Source organism: Mus caroli, chromosome 18 (assembly GCF_900094665.2).
Source record: "Mus caroli chromosome 18, CAROLI_EIJ_v1.1, whole genome shotgun sequence".
Taxonomy (NCBI): domain Eukaryota; kingdom Metazoa; phylum Chordata; class Mammalia; order Rodentia; family Muridae; genus Mus; species Mus caroli.
Genome location: NC_034587.1, coordinates 43,966,996 through 43,988,918, shown reverse-complemented (window position 1 = coordinate 43,988,918; position 21,923 = coordinate 43,966,996). Strand labels below are relative to the sequence as shown.

General features: G+C 41.2%; 1 protein-coding gene across 2 annotated transcripts in view; it reads right to left on the bottom strand.

Annotated features, from left to right (window-relative positions):
• Positions 1-21,923, bottom strand: part of Commd10 (COMM domain containing 10) — a 126,137-nt gene that overhangs the window by 80,694 nt on the left and 23,520 nt on the right. For both annotated transcript variants that reach the window (XM_021150690.2, XM_021150691.2), the window contains one exon: positions 17,109-17,219. In XM_021150690.2, coding sequence (XP_021006349.1) covers positions 17,109-17,219 — 111 coding nt within the window. The remainder of the gene's footprint in view (positions 1-17,108; positions 17,220-21,923) is intronic.

Genomic DNA, 21,923 nt, shown 5'->3' with positions numbered 1-21,923 from the left:
AGAAAATAAACTGGAGAAATTTGACAAAATATAACTGAAAATAAACTGTTTAAACGTTTCCTTGAAGAGACCTGGAGAAGTGACACTGCATCCCTCTTTAACCTCTTCCTCAAATGGCCAAGTAAAGAAAGAGATGCAATCTGGTCAGACTTGTCCCTAAAAACAGGGGTACAGGTGTGCGAGGGGCCTGAGTGGCCCATAAGCTCAGGTAGGCGGAGCTTGAGGCCAGCCTGGGCCAAAAAGTGAGTTTGGGGCTTGATTACATTATGAAACTATCTGGGACGGGGCTGAGGGAGGGGAGTAAAGGCAGTATCTTAGATTTCCCTGTTGTGGTGGTAAAATTTGCCTAACAAAAGCAACTTAAGAGAAGAAGGGTTTATTTTAGCTCACACTTCAAGGTACGGTCCAGCACAGGTCCAGCACGAGGGAAGTCAGTGTAGCAAGGCTGGGAAAAGCTGGCCTCATCCCATCCACAGTCAGCAAGCAGAGCGAGGAGTGCAGGCTGCAGCTCACTCCCCTTTCTCCACTTTCACAGTGCAGGATCCCAACCAGGGAATGGTGCAATAGTCTCCCCTCAAATAATATAATTTCCTACAGGCATAGCCACAGGCCCGGCTCCGAGGTGATCTCATCAAGCTGACAACGTTGACTTACTATCATGAGTGAGTTCTCTTACTAGCGAGTAACATATGATAAATGTCAAAGCCGCAATGGCACGTCACCAAGATATCAAAACGACTAAAACTAAAGGGTTACCACTACCAAGTTCTAGAAGGAATGCAGAATAGTCACAACCTTTACAAGTTGCTGTGCAGCTACTTTAAAATTAAACATACACACACACACACAAATATGTACACACACATACATATATATGCATGCATGTACGTGTATGTGTGTGTGCATGAGTGTGTGTATAAGCTGAAAAAAAAATGAAATTCTTCACCTCTCACTATCAACATGCTCTTTGAAACACAACTGATTATTTCCCATCAACAATTGAAATCTAGGTCCCTCCTCCTTAAGCTGGCCCCTTTACATTAGCCTACAGAATGCAGTAAAAATATGTGCACATCCTTGCTTCCTTTTCAAGAGGCCTTCTGTCCTCTGAACCAAGTGAACAAGCCCACATTAAGTCACTAAATGAGGAGAAAGATGAGGCAGGGCACCCTTTACCCACTCAAGAACATCACCTGAGCTAACGCTACCGAGGCCCACGGGAGTAGTCCAGCCACACAAACTACCCTGTTCACCACAGACTGGAGCAATTATAGTGGCTAACGCCTTAAACCTCTCATTTGGATGCTTTATTACAGCAGCAGCTAACTGCTGGCACCAGCCACATAATCCTGCAATACTTTAAAGCTGAAATGTAGGACTTTGGAATAGGAGTCCAGGCATTTGAAAAACGATGATCAAACTATTAGCGAAAGCTATAAAATGGTAGCAAAACTGTTCATTGATGCTGAAAACAATAAAAACTAAGGATATAAAGTAACAAAATTATTGACAAATTATGTTGCCAGTATAATTCCGAAGGTAACATTTTACTTAGTGAACATTTGCATCTGCCTGAGATGTCCAGGCAAAAAGCTGAGAGGCCACAGGTAGCTTCTAGCTCTCTACACACGGTAATACAATAGAGCAAAAAGAAATAAGTAAAGAAAATCCAACTGATGGTAAGCAAATTATAGAGGAAAGAAAAAAAGAAAGGAAGGAAGGAAGGAAGGAAGGACAAGCGAGCAAGCGAGCAGGGCATGAGCTGGGAGATACGACAGCCTCAGCTCCACTCTCAATGAAATGGCAAAAAGGCACTCTCTAACCCAAAGGACACATCAAACCTTTGTTAATAGCTCTAAACAAATAGAGAGGCTCGTCCTAAAATCCATTAAAGCAAAGGTGTTCTTCACTCTGAAAGGAAGTTGTCCCAAGGCAGTCTGCCACACACAAACTCAGTCTAGACAAAGGAATGTGCCCCCAAAACAAGGCTAGGTATGGCTTCTGGCAAATTTAGATGGGGCTAGATTAATGGAATGGTCCACAACATTTTAAGAGAGTTATACTGGTCAAAATGAGCACAATCTGACTAAAGGGGCCTAAAATTATTCAAAATTCAAACAGGCCTCTATGGCAACCACTTGCAGATGTGAGAGTGTTGCTCGCAGGGTAAGTCTACTTTCTAGTCCTGTCTTCAGAAGTGGTTATAGGTGACAATGGAGGAGGAAGACTGACCCAAAAGGGAGTTAGTTCAGAGCTTTGGAGAATACATTCCATCACAAATGAACTGACATAACAAAGGTCTAACCCAAGAGCCTTCGCTGTTACTAGGATTATAAATACAAAACATAATCTAGTAGTAACAATCCAAGAGGATTTCAAATCAGCTTTCAAAGATAGAGGCAAATCCCTCCTGTTCTTCTTGAAAAGGAAAGTCTATTGAGGTTAATCCTGTCCCTGTGACATCAACATTGAGGTATATAGAAAGAAATAATCTCTCTAAATGCTACATCTCTAGAACAAAAGAAGCCTGTCCCCAAGAGCAATGCTCTGACTTCAGGAAGACAATCTTGAGTTTCAAGTTTACTGCTCCAGCTGTAAGTGCTACTGAACTCTTGGAAGGATAGAGAATTGTTGTAAATATCTGCAGCTGTTACGGCATGACATGAGATGCCCACCCCCACCCCAACACACATGCACACATGCACGCACGCAAGCACGCACGCACACACACAAGCTCATGTGCTGAACACAACCTCTGTCACTAATAGCATTTGGGGGAGGGGGTTGGAAAGTTTAGGAGGTGAGACCTACGTTACTAGGTCGAGAGGAAGCAGGTCACTAGGGGCATGGCTTCTGAGGGTTTTGCAGGTCCCCTCCTCTCTTCTGCTTCCTGGTCACCATGATGTGGGAAACTTCTGTTGTACACTCCCAGTGCCATCTTTTCTGCCTCACTATGATCTCAGAACTGATGGAGATGAGGACTAGGAACTGAAACTTTTGAAATCATGAGAAAAAAAAATCTATCCTTTCTCTTTTAATTTGTTCATTTTGGTACTTGTGCTAGGGCTATTAAAATGCTAACTACAGCAAATAAATGGCAGATACACTGTGGTCGCCCAACTGCAAAGCAGCTCTCAGCTCTCTCCTCCCAAGTGACTTCACATCAGCTCTCATCATCACAGCAGCTGCCATCAAATGACAGTCCAGACAACTGTGAGGGCAAGACAACCTTGGAGGTTGCTTTAGCCAACTCAATTTGATGGGCAATGGAGTCCCAGTATTGGACCTAGGCTTCAAGAGGCTTTGTACTATATTCTGAGTCCTCAGGGAAGCCTGTGAGGTGGCCATTCTGCCCAAATTTCCAGATGGGGAACTGAGCTTCAGTGGGCTAAGCAATCACAAGGTTCTGCAGATGCTGTGCTCATGCACTGGCGATGGCTCCAACCCCGGGGCTGTTTCTAACTGTATGTCAGTGCCGTCATCAGCTCACCTTGTCCTCTGTTAACTTTCAAAGATGTATTAATCCAATGCTACTTTTTAAATTAGTTGGCGGTGATCACTCCACTCACACTTTTTATTTTCTATTAAACTGTAGGACCATACGGGTGGCACAGTTCTCTCAGAACAATGAGCTGTTTACTAACAAAGTCTAAGGCCTCTCTGAGAACACTTTACAGTATTAGTAACACCAAGAAAAAGAAACAAGAATAATCTCCAGTTGTACCTTTTTAATGCAATAAATCAAATTTTATCATTGTTCTGAAACACTTTAGGACTTTATTAGAATTACTGGCTTCAAGATTTGTTTTGGTACAAATGAATGTGAGGTTTTAATGGCCAAAAAGGAAGAAACATCATGGGTGGTTCGTGCTATTAATATAAATAAAGGTAATGTCATACTATGCAAGCACTGATGAAAAACCTCCAAAGGTGGGAGTCTCGAGAAGCAGCCACCCGCTTCTCATGCGCATGTGCATGTGCATGCGCATGTGCATGTGCATGTGCATGTACATGTACATGTGCATGTACATGTACATGTGCATGTACATGTACATGTATATGTGTGGAACCCATTAAAATAACTTGGCTGGCAAACAACTGAATCTGAATCAATACATTTGCAAGGAAAATAAGAAAAAATAGAATTCTTAACATTAGGAGACAGCTACAGTAGACTCACGTCCTCCCAACAGCAGTTGTTATATTATTAACCTGCCACCTCCACCATCTCACTGTTTCCTTTTCTTCACTAGTCACAGAGGCTGCCTGTTTATCTGTATGATTGCTACAAAGAATTCTCAATGATCAAAGCAGAATGCTGATGAGCTTCCATGAAAGAACCTCCTTCAGGTTCCGATGCTATAGCAATTGATGAGAGCTAACAGGGAGAGAGTGCTTAATGAACACGGGAGTAATGCTTAACGAATGTCACAAAATAAGAAACATCAGGTTTTGGCTATGTAAATAAATGAAAAAGAAGGACAAGGCCCTATAACACAAGTCATTCACTAATACAGTAGAGTAACAAAATAGGCAAGGGAACTTAATTATGATGTGCACACATGAACTCAAGTGTACACTAAAACCAGAACTAAAACACCAAAAAACTGCAGACAATTCAATTTAGCAAGGTCTTGAATAAGTGTGAACCTGAGAGTAGGCATGAGATGAAACATACAACTCTTCGTTGGTTGGTATATGACAAGGTCTCATGCGTTTCCAGGGTCTCAAGAATGCAAAGGACAACTCGAATGCTAAAAGTCACCCGTGTACTCTTGAGTGCCTAACTAAGGACAGAGCAAACTGTTGCGACAACTACCGAGGAGCAAGTGTGGCTGTGGCTGTGGCGGTTTCTTAGGGTAAAGGAAGATGCTTGTCTGGAAGGGAACAGCGTCCTCTACGTAAGACTATCATTGTCGGCAAGGCCGCCAATAGCTCAGGAGATGCAGAGCCTCCATGAACTTTGCTGATCTACGCCCAGCAAGCCCTGCACAGTCTTTGCCAGGCCCTAACCTGGAGTTCTCTGACTCTCTAACACGGCAAGAAGTCCATCATACGGAAAGCCCTCACAGGAGTGAGTGGAACGCGTCTCAGCCCAGTCCTGTATCGGGGCATGGTCTCACTCCTCCAGCTGGCAGATGGGAATAAATCACCTGTCCTCAGGGGAGCTTCAAGGCTATCCAAGTGTTTAAGAGTGAGACAGTACCAGAAAAAAATGTAAGAATAGGATTTATTAAACAAATCAGGTATCTTACTTAAGACAGGAAACAAAGTGATGACCATGGAAACAGAGTAGCTTCTTTATTAACTCATAAATTATTTTCAGTCCTCTGGGACGATAAACGAAGTGACCCACTTATCAATCTGGAAGGCCCAATGAGAAACTAAGCTCACACAGAACAAAGGCTGGCACATAGTAACTGATGGACTAACATGGGAGCGTCAAGCATAGTGACTCTTGCTTCTGCACAGTCAACATCACCAATTCCAAAAGAAAGAAGGCCAACCCAAAAGAAAGAAGGTGACAGTGCCAAGAGGGGAGTGACACACTGAAGTAGCTCAGGTGCCTGCAAATGTGCAAATACCATTAGTTAATCTGACGTTTTCTCTGCCTCAAATGGTCCCAAACCACACTTAGCAACTTTGATGGGTTTCTCTCTTTTCCTTCTTTCCCTGAAAGTTACATTAGAACTCAACACTGGCCTACCTTTATTTCACTTTTCCTCTTTTCACAAATGTATTTTTAATACTGTAAATTATGTATATTTATGTGAGTATGTGCACGTGAGTACAAGTGCCCTTAGAGGCCAGGGGTGTCCCACTCCCCTGAAGCTGGAGTTACAGATTGTGAGCGCTTTGACATGGGGCACTGGGAACTGAGACCAGGTCTCCAGCAAGAGCAGTTATGTGGTCTCTACCAGCACCACCACAGCCCTGTGTGGTCTCTACCAGCCTGTACTCTCCCTTCTTCACTGTCTGCTCTCCTCTCAGTCTTGGCGAGGTTTATTTCTTGACATAAATTTTCTTATATCAAATGTCCATCTTTCAGAGATTACTACTTTGTTGGTGTTTTAACCCATCTCTCTAAAACACATAGGATTCAGTAATATTTTATCTACAAAGAAATGCACAACAGAAAAGAGACACCTAAGTGCACTGTGCTATGAAAACAGCCCCTATTATTACGTATCATTATTATGCAGAACTAAAGATCTTGAGTGGGTGGCTATTATGGAGCTTTTGCATAACTGGAAGCACAATATCCTCTGGCAAAGCTAAGACATCTACAAATTGTCCTATTCACCTGTCTGCAGCAAAAAGGCTCAGTGAGACTGTACCAGGTACATACCTACATTTTTCACATTTTCCTGTACTTTAGAATCAAAAGAGGTAAATGCACACAAAAGAGTCAAAGAGTCAAAGTAGAAGGGGGAAAAATCCTGCCATTTAAATGGGGATTAAAAACATAACCACCACTCACATCAGGAAAATGAACCTTAGGCTTTTAAAATAAGACTATGCTAGACCCTGGGGAAACGGCAGACTGGGAACACACGTTTGCCCAAATCTTCAAGACTCTGAAACAAAACATCAGGTGTGTGGCTGCAGAGAAGTGGGTGGCACAGAAGGCCACAGAATACGGCAGCAAACTACCGGCAGACCAGATGAAACCTAGAACTTGCCAAGTCTAGATTTGTAGAAGAAAAAACAGAGCCTATCGTCAGGCACCAAGCAATGGAGTAGGAAGGGAGGGTCCCCTCAGTGAGGCTTTAAGCAAGAGAAAACAGGAAGGCCTCAACAGGCCCCACATATGTTCAATTTTGTGTGCTGGAAAAATACACTGCATTGAATGGGAGAGTTGCAATCTACACAAGCCAGTACCAGAGAGGGGGCCCCTATCACTGCAGAGCTCAGATAGCTGGAGCCATGGTGGGAAATCTCCGTAAGACAGGGCTTACAGTCAAACTTTTCAGGTAGAGAGGGCAGAAGTCCCTGAATTTTTTACATATCCAAGACACAATGCCTCCCTTTCTGCTGCCCAAGAGAGCAGCCACCCAAGGATCAGTGGGGCCAAGGAACTAGCCCACGCTGTCTTGGATGCTGTGATGGTTTGTATATCCTTGGACCAGGGAGTGGCACCATCTGAAGGTGTGGCCTTGTTGGAATAGGTGTGACCTAGTTGGAATGGGTGTGTCACTATGGGTGTGGGTATAAAATCCTCACCCTAGTTGCCTGGAAGTCAGTCTTCCACTAGCAGCCTTTGGATAAAGACATAGAACTCTCAGCTCCTCCTGTGCCATGCCTGCCTGGATACTGCCATGCTCCCACCTTGATGATAATGGACTGAACCTCTGAACCTGTAAGCCAGCCCCAATTAAATGTTGTTTTTTATAAGACTTGCCTTGGTCATGGTGTCTGTTCACAGCAGTAAAACCCTAACTAATACAGATGGGGACCCACAAGCACAGGTCTGTATGAGAGGAAGGGCATGCCATGCTACAGAGGAAATGAAGGCACGTGCATTTGGGAACAACCGTGACCCCTAGGAAGAACAAACCCAGGAATCCAGGGTGTACAGAGCTCAGATAGAAACTAACAGGAACTACTCGATGAAATCACCAACAAGACTTTTCAGAAACACAGAAAGCTATGAGCCACACAAGTACAGGAGACAGTTGGGAGCCCACGTAGAAGTAAATGTCCAGATCGCCCCATAACATTTCAATTTAAAGGACTATAGTATAGAATGTGGAAATAAAACTTAGGGGTGAGGGGGCACCACCTTGCAAGATCAAGTTCATAAAAACCACATCAAACATTTTAGAAGAAATCGTGAAAGACAGAGAAACATGGAGTGATACTTTTAAAGCCCCAAGAATAAATTTTGCTAACCAAAATTACTATATCCAACTAACTTATCCTTTAAAATTAGTGAAGAAATAAAGATCTTCTAAAATAAACAACCTAAAAAAATACTGGAGAAAATTCTTAAAGGCATCTTACCCACAGCTATAGAAGAAAGGGCTCAGTAAAGGAAACTTTCAGGCTGAGCCATGCTCCCCTGGCCCTGCCTGTTCACCTCTATCAGCCATCCCTTCTAGCCCATCTCCTTTCCTTTGGGACTCCCCACCTGACCAACACGAGAACTCTCTACCAGGGACCCTACAACCACCACACAGGCTAAGACCCAGGTAGGCACCTATAACATTCTCGCCATCATTCTGGTCTCTCCAGACTACTTTAGGCCCTGCGGCCTCGTGCTAGCCTAAGCCCTTCTCCAGCTCACCTCATCCCCTTGGGACTCAGCCTCTTGGTGCAGACTTAAGGTCCTTGGTCCCGCTAGTTCTTCTGCCAGTCCTTTCAGCCATTGCCTCTAACCCATACCCATCCTTGTGACTCCATCTGACCAACAGAACCACTTTCTTCCAGGGAACCCAAGCTGACAGACACACTCTGGCTCAGACCCAGAATGGGCAATGGCAACCAAAGGACGGAACCTCACCCAACAAGAGCCAGCTACCTCAGATATCTTTACCCAGATGCCTAGATCCCAGTGTAAAAAGACAAACAAAGGAAGCCAGCCTACTGCAACAAGCCATGAGAAAAGCCATTTAGCTGAAGCACCACAAAACAGCAATTATGTATGCTCAAGAGCCATTAGGGGAAACGTAAATAAATGTCTTCATGAAAACATAAACAGCCGAATGAAATAATGGAAAATACTTCAAGACATGAAATAGAATTTAACAAAGAAATAGAATCAGACATACAGAGAGAGAGAGAGAGAACGAGAACTAGAAATTAAAACTCAGAAAGTAAAACAAAACCCTCAAAGGTGAGTCCCATTAACAGGTTTCAACACAAAAGACAGAATTCCAGGTCTTGAAGATGAAGTAAAAGAAATAAATAGCTCAGCCAAAGAAAATATTAAATCTTAAAAAACAAAACAAAAAGGGACAAAACGTCTAGAAAAACTAGGACACTATGAAAAGACCAAATCTAAGAATAGCAGGCATATAGGAAGGAGAAAAACCGAAATAAAAGAACAGAAAGCATTTTAATAAAACTTCCACAATACAAGGAAAGAGATGTGTATCACGGTCTAAGATGCATACAGAACACAAATAAATAGGATCATGAAAGAAACTCTCCAAGACACATGAGAATCCAAACACTTAACATACAAACAAACAAAAGATATTAAAAGCTGCAAGATAATGAAGTAACCCAATCACAAAAGAAGCCACTGATAAGTGGATATTAGCCCAGAAACATAGAACACCCAAGATACAATTTGCAAAACACAAGACAATCAAGAAGAGGGAAGACCAATGGGTGGATACTTCATTCCTCCTTAGAATAGGGAACAAAATACTCATGAAAGGAGTTACAGAGACAAAGTTTGGAGCTAAAACGAAAGGATAGACTATCCAGAGACTTCCCCACCCGGAGATCCATCCCATAATCAGCCACCAAACCCAGACACTATTGCATATGCCAGCAAGATTTTGCTGAAGAGACCCTGGTATAGCTGTCTTGTATGAGGCTATGTCAGTGCCTGGCAAACACAGAAGTGGATGGAACACAGGGCCCCCAATGGAGGAACTAGAGAAAGTACCCAAGGAGCTAAAGGGGTCTGCAACCCTTTATGTGGAACAATATGAACTAACCAGTACCCCCAGAGCTTGTATCTCTAGCTGCATATGTAGCAGAAGATGGCCTAGTCAGCCATCATTGGGAAGAGAGGCCCCTAGGTCTTACAAACTTTATATGCCCCAGTACAGGGGAATGCCAGGGCCAAGAAGTGGGAGTGGGTGGGTAGGGGATCAGGGCAGGGGGAGGGTATAGGGAACTTTCGGGATAGCGTTTGAAATGTATATAAAGAAAATATCTAATAAAAAATATTGTTTTAAAAAAAAGCTGCAAGCAGGAAAAACAAAATAACAATCGTTGATGTGGTGAGGAAACCCTGTGAGGTCTTAACTCCACACAAAGGACTACAGGCAACTGAGGACTGCAGAGAGCTGCGGCAACAGTATTCCCAGCCAAGAGCACACCAGCGGGTTGTCTAATACCAAAGGGCATCCCTGAAAACAAATGCATGTAAGTAATATTATACAAACTGAGCAGGTTGCACTTGTGTATTCCGGAGTGTGTGTGTGTGTGTATTATGTAAAAATTAATTTTAAAAAAGGCCAAAAACTTGAAAGGGAGCAAGGGTCTATGACAGGGTGTGGAGAGGGGGAAGGAAAAGGGAAAATGATGAAATTAAAGTCTCAGAAAATTATTTTTAAAATTTTAAAGCTGCAAGGGAAAAAGACCAAGTCCACATATAAAGACTGACTCATTAGAATAGCATATGACTCTCCAATGGAGACTCTGCAAGCCAAAAAAAAGCCTTATCTGATGACCTACAAGCTCTAACAAAGTACTATACACAGCAAATCTATCAATCATAATCAACGAAAACATTTCACAATAAAAACAATTTCAGACCACCAATCCAGCTCTAAAGAAAGCATTAGAAGGGAAACTTTTTGTCTGAAGAGAAGGTTAACTATACCAAGTACATTCAAAGGGATACAAAAAACAAACAATCAAGACACTAGTTAATCAAAACTGGAGGGACACAAGACAAGAATCAAAAATTACTCCTGATTACTAACTCATAAATAGTGATATTCTCTCTTCTCCAATAAACAAAACATAGACTGATAAACTGGATTATAAAACAGAATCCATCTTTCTGCTACATCCAAGAAACACACCTCACCATCAAGGGAAAAACATCACTTTAGGGCAAAGGATGGAAAAAGGTATTCCAAACAAATAGATCCATGGAGCAAGCTGGTATAGCTACTTAAATATTTTAATATCTGATAAAATATACTTCAAACCAAAACTAAAGAGAAAACAAATAGAACACTACTTTTTAAAAAAAAAAAAAAGCCCACCAACATGATATTACTTCTAAACATTTATGCACAAAGCACAAGGGCACTAAAAACCTACTATAATTAAAATCACATATTGAACCTTACATAGTTACAGTGGTGTTGACTTCAATACTCTACTATTACCAACAGATGGATCATGCAGACAAAAACTAAACATGGAAATGCTGGAGTGAAATAACATTATAAATCAGACATCCCTAATAGACATCCACAGAACATTCCACCCTAGCTTCTTCTCAGCATCTAATGGAACTTTCTCCAAAGCTGACCACATACGAGCACACAGAGCAAGTCTCAGCAAATATAAGAAAACTGGAATAACACACTGTATCCTATCTGACCACCATGGATGAAAGCCAGATATCAACAGCAATAGGAACAGCAGAAAGTAGACTAACTCACTACTGAGTGAAAAGCAAGACAGAAACCAAGAAAGAGATTTAATGGAAATGACAGCATAACATACCGAAACCTACAGGATACAATGATGGTGGTTCTAAGAGGCAAATCAGTACAGACATCTAAAAACTGGAGGTGGCGTACTAATCACTTAACAACACCACTCAAAGCTCTAAGACAACCAGAAGAAATAACAACTAAAAAGAGTAGATAGGACAAAGTAACCAAACTCAAGGCTGAAATCAATGAAATAAAACAAAAACAATACAAAGATTGGTGAAATGAACACTTGGTTCATTGAGAAAATCAGCAAGACAGACAAACCTCTAGCCAAATGAACCAAAACACAGAGAGAGGATCCACATTAATGAGGAATGAAAAGAAAAACACTAAAAGAGACACGTAAGAAATTTAAAGAATCATAAGAACGTACTTTAAAAATCTGTACTCCAAACAAACTAGAAAACCTAAAAGAAATGGATGAATTCCTTGATCTATGTGACCTACCACAGCTGAATCAATATAAAATGAACAATTTAAAAAAAATCCATAACTCCTAGTGAAATTGAAGTAGTATTTAAAAGTCTCCCGGCAAATAAATGCCAGACCAGATGGATTTAGTGCAGAATTCTACCAGGTCCTCAAAGAATTAACAGCAATAGACCTCATACTCTTCTATCAAATAGAAACCAAAGGAACATTTCCTAATTCCTACCCTGATACCAAAGGCATACAAAGACCCAACAAAAGAAGAAAGTTATAGACTCCTTATGAACACAGATGAAAATATCGTCAAAATGCCAGCAGACCAAATCCAGGAACACATCAAACTGATTATCTACCATGATCAAGTTGAAATTCAGGGTGGCTCAAAAGCACACTGACATTCACTGAAAAAATAGATTTTAGATTTTTTTTGTTTGTTTGTTTGTTTTTTTTTTTGGAAATGTTTTCACTACAGATACAAAAAAGCTATGAAAGGCAAAGCCGTTCCTAATTTGCTCAACTATAGTAATCACTTTTTTGGTATATTTATGTTAACATAGTAGATAATGCAAATATTATATATACATATATATATATGTATATATAATAAAAAGGCATTCAGTGGGGATTAAACATCAGAAATTAATTCTTTTCCACATCTGATTTATGCTCCAATCATGATTAAGAGTAAGAAATTATTCTTTAATGTGATTTATGCTAATAGAGATGTGATATAGCATACCTTAAAGTATATTTAGAATGTTCAGACCTACATTTAAGGACATCTTAGAATAATCTGTAGGTGCAACTAATTAAATCAATCCTATACAGTAGAATACCTTTAAGGGGATCACAGTATTTTAAATTGCCATAACAAGAGTTCAGGATTTAATTGAGATATATAACATAAATAAATCAGAATGTCTATTTCCCCCTTAAGTAACATAGTCTGTTTAAAGGCTTCATGCAATGACACATAATATTATCTTTATACCAAGATGTGCTTAGAAAAAGAAAAGTAGGTTCAATTGAAATATGGTCCATACATAAACATGGATACACTCACTCTGCAGAAGTAACTAGTATCTCTTAATGACAAAATTATCAACTCCCCAGACTAAATCACATAAAAAGAAAACAGGAAACCTAGAATACAGTTCTTAAGAAGAAAATGAACAACAAAACCTCGGATTTTAAAATAACATTCAACATCAAAACATATGTGTGATCTTACAGCATGCATCACTGAATCACCTAAGGAGGAAAGGAGCCCCGTACCTACCCAACAGCGCTGCAGTACTCTGAAATAAAATGGTCTGGCTTCAAATTCTAGAGGTGCAGGCTACTAGCCTTACGACCTGGGGAAATGACTTAACCTCTCTGAACGTCCCATCCCTATCTATCCAAAAACTTACAATCGTGACTGAAAGAGAACCCATAGACATCCGAACCTGGCAATATCTAGCGTCATGGACAGAGCAAACACAGGAAAGCGGTGGGAGGTAGCTTGGTGGTAGAGCACATGCCTAGCACGTACAGGCCCTGAGTTCTCTTCCCTGCATGGTTAGAAAACACTATGAACAGTCAAAAAATAAAGCTCATTTTCTCGCTCTAACAAAATATGTCATTCAGCTGGAAATATGAAGATGTCTACCTCAGGAGCCAGCATGAAGTGGTCTATATTCACTCAAAATCATAATTACTTATCCATAAATGCCTTCTGCACCCAAAGTAAAGTCCAGCTTAGCATTATGAGAAATGAAAGTCTGCTGTGAAAGTAATTTTGGTTGTGGGTAAAGAATGAAACATGATTTTAATTTCTACTTTAATAAAATAGGACTCTGTTGAGTAACAAACAGATGATGAAACTTAAGTGTATATTTTAAGTATGTTAGTATTTTTAGAATATTCAAAGTATTGATAATATTCAATATTACCAACACTTGTTACTAATGACATTGTATTCTTCAAAATTTTTTTTTAATTCAACAGACTATAATAAGCCTGGAAGTAGTTTAAACTATTACCCAACAGAGTCATTCAGCTATCTTTGGGATTATTTTATTTCATTTTCTTATAAAGAAATAAATATAACTGACAGAATGCACAAGAAAAGTCAACCATGCAGAAGGCTTTTAATGAATTACATTTTGGCAAATGATCACAGACAAATTAACAAAAGCTGACTCATGCTGATCTCATTTATTTGTTCCATACATATCTGATTAATTGGCATTAATTCTGTTGATGGAAACAGAAGAACTCTATTGTTATGTACAGATTAGAAATGTAAACACTTAGCATTTCCCACAACTACTGGGAATGTTATGTTAAATAACATTGTGAATGCCAGAAATGGTTCAGCAGGCAAAGTGCTCTACTGCCCCCTAATGAAACAAACCAAGCCAAACCAAAACAAGAAAACTCATTTTAAAGTATCTGTGAACCAGAAAAATCATCTTACTTTGCAAAATGCAGTCAGAAATACAAAGGATACTAGCTGAAAATCACTAGACTATAGATCTGTCCAAAAGCTACAATCATCCATTTTTCACGATAAAATTAGTAGCAAAACAGGAAAGCCCTGAGACAGAAATATTCTTAGGGCAAAGATAACAGAGCCAAACAGTGTTATCGAGTGTGGTAACAAAGGAAAACGTCACTGCGAGCTACACGTTTGTGCCATGTTGAAAGCTGTCGCCAGGAAAACCAGTTCCTTAGAAACTACTCTCTGTGTTTTCAGCTCAGGGCTCAAAAGTAAACACTGTCCAGATAGACTCTAATTTACACTGAGTCCAGGCCTCTTGCGGTCTCAACGCATGGACGTTTCCTGGGTAACTAGGTCATACAATACATATGTAAAAAGAATTCCTCCCTACAGGTCGCTATTTTAAATAATTTGATAATTCCGTGGTTCCTTTCACAATGCTGTAAGCAGTCCTGATTTCTAATCTTTTAACAGCAGCTTCCCTTCAATACGTCTGGGTTCCAAACCCTGTTCCATCGCCTTGCCTTTTCACTTCCAGCCGATCCCCACTCCCCAAATTCTCATTTAAGAACCCAGGAGACCGAGAGACAACACAGTATAGTTTGTAGTCTCTGATAACAGAAGTAACCTAAATATTAACACCAAGCAACCACATGAAGTAGGATTTTAAAAATGAAGTCATGATAACAAGAAAATGTAAAGAAAAGATTCAACTCCAGGCAGAGCTCAGCAGCCTGCGGAGGAGTCAGTGTGGCTGTCAACTGTCCCCTGAGCTCAGCATCCCTTGGTCACAGCATGTCCCTGCCCTGGTTGACAATGGCTTTACTTTTCATTGTGTGTTACTGCCTAGGAAATATTAGGTAGGTCGAAGTCCACACAGCGGCACAGGGGAGGGACAATGTAAAGAAGAGACTCAGTCTGCACACAGAATGGAGTCCCAGTGCCCTCACAGTGCTGCTCTCCTCTGTCTACTGTGAATGACACTGATGCTCCAGCTCTGCATGTTATGAGGCTAAATAACACTCATATGCAATAAGATCCGATCAAAACCTCAAGAGAGCAAAAGATGGAAGACAGTAAATGTCCCTGAGCCCATATCACAAATGAGCGGTATTTTCATATCTGCACTGACTTCCTGGATAACATGAATTTTTTAAAAAGACTGCTGTGCTAGAAGCTTTAGGTCTTCATGTCCATTGCCTAACAAGAAAACAGACACATGGGCATAAAGGCATGTTTGTGTGCCTGTGTGCAAGAGCTGGGGGGCCTGAAACATCCCAAAGTAAAGTGCTATAGAAGCCCTGGTGCCCAAAGCTTATCTAAGACTTGGTTTAAAAACCTCACATACTGCTGTAGCTACCTGGAGGTAACATGCAGAAGCCACAGAGAAACTGACAGCACAGAGCTACTTAAACATGCACATGTTCAGGCCTGTGAGCCCCAGTCTACTCCAGCGTGTTCCAGACCGTCCTCCTAAACTAAAGGTTGTCAGGAGGGAGAGGGACATTCCAGACTGTCCTTGTGCTCCTGGGTTCCCAGTAAGCATAAATATTAAAAGTATACCAAGGGGGGAATAAAAAGAGATGACATAGGAAAGAGAATAGAAAATGACAATAACTCCATTAGCAAATTAGGTTAGTAAGAAACTTTGGCCTGAAGCAAATGGATTGATCGACTGATTGATTAGTTGTTTTAGCTTCCCACAGTGTGATGATGATGGTGGTGGTGGTAGCCAGTGCTCACTGAGAACTCACCACACTGGCCTAAGTGCTTTATACACAAAAGGCATGTAATTTTCAGAGAAACCCTACAATATACACACTACATGCTACACGGAGACATTAGTTACATGCCCGAATTACATCACCTAAGCTGCAGCACTAGCAATACACTTCTCAGTTTGACACTTCACTAGTAAGTTTATATTGTTTGTTTTCCAGTGAAAAATGTGTGAAATGAAATGATTTTGGAACACTGCATTAAGCTAATTTATTATGTATAAGACTTAAATCACATCCGTCTTTTGTGGTTATATAACCTGGGCTGGCCACTGGCCCAGCTCTTGAAAATGACAGAAATGCCTATGACATAATAACTATTGTGACCACGCTATCCAAGTACATTCGATCCCATGATAAACACGGCTACTGGTGTCACTCTCCGTCCTCACATCTCCCACAGCACCCCACGCCCAGCTCTACCTAAACATCTCAACATGATAGATACAAAGTCTCACCTCTTTAGAGGGTACATTTGCTCTCTGTCTTTTATCTTAAACGGGTAGTTACAGTATAAACTATGATAGGTAGCTCTCACTGTATCAGAAATACACGTCTCTCTGAGCCACAGTGGGAAGCCTTCCATGGCTCTTCTTCACCTCTGGTAATTATGTTCAAGTTAGTCTGAGACTGATACTGAAGGGGAAACTGCCCTATGATGTAAAACTGGTACAAAAACCGATCTTACAAGAGGATGGATTTACACACATGAACACACTACTCCCCAAAATATAATTCAGATTATCCGACTGTCCCAGGCATTGGCTGGACAACAAACGTACCCTTCCCTTTAAGCATGCAGCCTACAGCTTAACACACACACACACACACACTCACGAATGAGGGGATGGGGGCATCAAAAACAGTGACTTCACTGAATTTCACATTGCAAGACAAGCTGTTGTAACTGGTTTACATTTTAAATCTGGACTTCTTTGTTGATGAGGCAAGAGACTTACCAAACAAAATACCTCATTTCCCCAGGGCGCAGTTTCTTACCTTTGCATCTTCCATGGTCACTCCCAGTTGCAGCACGGCCTGAGGTGACTGCAGTTTTGCTTGAGCCGAGTGGGCCATTTGCAGGTTAAGCTGCCATCCTACTGTCTCTAGCTACAAAAGACAAATGAGGACTGGGTTAAGATGGGACAGAAGAAGAAAACAGTCAACTTCAAGTACATTTGCACTCTGTAGGAATCAACACAAATAGCGCAGACTAAATGAAAAGTCAATTTCAGGGTCCTTTAACCTGAAATCTCTGTAAACTTTCCCTCTAGACTCAGTAGATCAGCCTCTTGTCATACTTGTCAAATCCAACACTGAAAGTGGTCTCCAAACAGACTATTCTAAACGATAAAAATGCTAGCAATCAAGTACACAAAAACAGCTGACTGCGGGTTGAATTTTGGGTTGTTTTTTTGGGGGGGTGGGTGTTAGGGGTGGCAAAGGATGTTTCCCAAACCCATCGTGTAGCTAGGATGGTGTTCACCTCCTGATCTTCCCACCCCACCTCCCAAGTACAATACCTAGTGACATGTGCCACCATATCTAGCTGAGCCAATGGCTTTTAAAACCTTGCCATTTAGATAGCATTTTAGAAACCTGCTATTTATTTATTTATTTTCTACATCAGGACCACAATTCCCCCTCCCTACTTTCTTCCTAGTCTCTCCCCACCACCTCCACTCTCTCACCCTATTCCCCCATCCACTCTTCCTGTTTCTCTTTGGAAAAGGGCAGCCCTCCCATGGATATCAACCAGCCATGACATATCAAGCTGCAGTAAGAGTAGGCACCTCCTGTCCTATTAATGCTAGTTGAGGCAACCCAGTAGGAGGAATGGGTTCCAACCGCAGGCAACAGAGTCAGAGACAGTTCCTGCTCCCGCTGTTAGGAGTCCTACAAGAAGACCAAGCTGCACACTGTAATACATGTACCGAGGGCCTAGGTTAGTCCCATGCAGGCTGCCTGGATATGAGTTCAGTCTGTGTGAGCCCAGGTTAGTTGATTTTCTTGTGGTCCTTGTCCCATCTGGCTCCCACAATCCTCCCCTCCACCACCCCCTCTTCTCAAGGACTACATGAGTTCTGCCTAATATCTGGCTGTGGGTCTCTTGCATCTGAGAAACTCAGATTTAAAAAAAAAAAATAGAAATTTCAACTAGTAAATAACATATTCTGTTTGCTGACTTCCTATCTTTCAAAAATCTTTGTGTTATACAAAGAAGGCTTTCTTTCCCTTATCCCCCTCTTCTTTTTCTTTTGGAAAAAAAGAGAAGAAAACCCAAGTGTATGGTTCACACCACGAGGCAGAGTCAATAAACAGAGATCCAGGTAAGAAGCCGCTGACCTGTCAGCTTGCCTGTGGAACCGGAGAGGTTATTATACTCTCCAGAGTGCATTAACTTACTACGGCTCCCAATTATGGTAGAAACTAATTGTTTCCTTTGAATCTACTAACACAAGAGTACAAGCGAATCAGATAGGACAAAATGAGGAGAGAAAGACTATGGCAGTGTAGGCTCCCTTGCAAACACACACAGCATACACAGAGCTTTATGAGACGAGGTTCAGCAGTATGATCATGTGGTTTTAGATTCAGCTCCCTACAAATCTCCAGTTTCAAGCTTTGTGGAGTACAGTAGTTACAAGCCTCTGACAAGACAGCCTTCCTGATGACTTAGGCAAACCACCTTTGCTGCACGGAGTCGGAATGCCAGCCTCCCAACGCTTACGACTGGACCAGAATACTGATCCCTTAGCTTGAAAGCGTGTTGAACAGACACAGCAGTGACTCGAGGCCAAGCTGGAAAGGATTCAATGAGAGCATCATCTGCACGAGAGGATGTTCGAGAAAAGATGCACTGCTGCTTCTCCCAGCTCATCAGGGGTTAGAGGGCATGCCCACAGCCATTACCAGGTAAGAACTCACTTAGAAGGTGTCCACTAAGGATTCTTAACATTGGCTGCTAACACTCATTGGAACAGTCTCTGGGACGGCGTCTAACATGCTTTCAACAGTCATGAGAAGGTCGACATATCATGTCCTTCTAGGTAGTTGCATGGATCTGTGTTTCTTGACCTTATTGGCTGACTGTCCATGCCACAGACGAATGCACGCCTGGGTGCTGCCTACCGCTGGCATAAGGCAACCACCACTCAACTTGAACATCCTCCTTTGGTTCACACGTAAGGCACTGCCCCCACACCCCGGGCTAAGGCAGAGTCGAACTCCATTTGCCCGAACCTCCTTAACATGTATTGAAACAGAAAACACATATGATAGTGTTGGTGATATTTTAAAGAACTATAAGTACAAGGCATTTTAGTTGCCTAGCTTTTTCTGTATCTCTCATGTGCTCACCAAAGTACTTAACCTGGTTCAGACTATCATTAGCCATCTCTTTGCAAACTACCACAGATTGTTTGTAACCAAGACCCTGCCCTCTCTCTACCCCAATCTCAAGTCTCCATTTTCCTTCTCCAACTGTGTGTCCCAGGATACACTATGCTAGTTGAATGGCTGTTTTTTGGCTCCTATGTTACTTCTCTGTCACTTCATGTTCTCTCCTTCTCTTCCCTCTGTAGTTGGATGCTTTGCTTCTCAGGACACTGTTTCTTTCTCTATTAGTATTTAATCAGCACATTGTAATAATCTGCCTGTACCTCTTCTCAGGGTTGACTGTAATCTCCATCATGGTGAAGCAAGAATAAATCACCTCCATATCTCCATAACCTGCAACAGCCCTAACAGGGATTCTTCTCAAATAAATAATCAATCAATCACATTATGTATTCTTCTGCTTTAAAGAAGAAATGTTCACACTAAAATGGATGGCAAGAGAGGGAGCAAAAACTCAGTCATATTTCTAACTAGATATGGCTTTTTAACAAGTCAAAATTATTATAAATTATAGAACTGGCATTTGCTTGGTTGGTATCTCTGTCTCTCCTCTCCCCTCTCTCCTTTCTCCACCCCTACACTGGGGGGAGGGGGAGTTAAATTTGCTATCTATAGACCAAAGCATGCCTAGTAGATACTTTTTATGAAGAATAAGACTACCCCATATCTGCCACTTGCTTTAATGACAGTCAAGAATGTGAACTGTGGGCTTATTTTCAAGTTGGCATTAATTAAGCAAGTGACTTCCCTAAGCTTCAATTCACTCATCAGTCAGCACAATGGGAAAACCACACCCCACTGTCAGTAATGTGTGAAGAGTTAGATGCTGTACCTTAATGCCATTGCCTGGCCGAACTTTTACAAACTTGTGCTGCTTCCAATATGTGTGCCTGTTCCTAAGTAGGTATGTACTCATTCACAGAACAGTTCTGAATGTCTTCCTGTGCTAAAACTATATATTATGATTCCGAAAAATACAACTTACAATTTAAATCATTAGTACAAGAAACTTTTATGCATTTGACTTTGAAGTATTTAAACACATGATTTTTTAAACTGATATATTTGTGATGTTTATTATGCATGCTTATTTTAGAAAATTATTTAAAAGAAATGAGTCATTTTACAAAAAAGTACAACTTTACTTCTAAGTCACTAATTGGGGTTCAACCATGTGATAACTGAAAGGCACAGATATTATCTGTTAACACTGCACACATACACTACACTTACAATTGCATCCAATTTTGGACGGTTCTCCTCCATCCTCTCCCCAAGTAAAAAATCTATTCAGAGTATCTGTGGTATTGACCAGTGTTGAGACATGGCTCAAGAGTCGAGTTGTGTGAGGGGAATTCTGGATGCTTGTGAGGACCTATTTCTTCAAAACCTTGGAGTTGTTCTTGGCACGTGCTTCCATGCCCCTCTCGGGCAGAGCAGATAGGAGTAACTGTGCCTTAGATTACTCAGAACAACTGGCACTGTTCTTTGTTTCTATGCCGCTATGGAAAAGCATGTCTCGCCACGTGCAGCTCGTCCTTGTGATTACAGACTCAGATGAACTCTATTCCTTTATTTTCTGTGTGCTTTACCTGCATCTATGTGCACCTCATGTGTACTTTGTACCTACAGAGAGGTTGTAAGGCATTAGCTCCCTTGGGGATGGAGGTACAAATTAGATTATGAAAAAACAATAGAAAACTACAAATTAAGGACTGTCCCACAAAATAAATTACATGTATATATCAAACACACGAATGTCTTAAAAGAGAAACTAAAAGATGGAACCTTTTACAATGCTTGGAACATGTTATTTGCTGAATCTGAAAAGAGCATTGGTGATACAAATATGAACAAGAGCCATTCTCTCTGCTAAGGTGAGAGTCTCATGGTTCACTAATTAGTCCTCTGAGACCCAGAACAAGAAGCAAATATAGCTATCATCAATATTTTAATTACATGCAACACAACAAAATTTAGTGTAGAGCTCTGCCTTAAGTTAGCTAAGCTATAGTATCTGTTCAAAATAAAACTCTGTCCTGTGTATACTCTACATTTGTACATTAAAAATGCTCAGGAATCTTGTTGTATTATTTATATTCAAATTAAAACTAAGGGTCTTAGTTTGCTTCGTGTGTTGTGGTGAAGACACTATGACCACAGGCAACTTCCGGGGGGGGCTTATTTAGCGTATAGTTCATGGTCTATCATCTAGGGTAGTCAGGGCAGGAACTCAAGGCAGGAACCTGAAGGCAGGAGCTAAGCAGAGGCCTGGAGGAGCGATGGTATTGGTTTGCTTCCCATGGGCTGTTCACCCTATCTATAGTCTCATTTACAGCATAATCATTAATCACGGAAAAAGCCCAGGGCTGGTGGTATGGCTCAGCAGTTAAGAGCGCTGACTGCTCTTCCAAA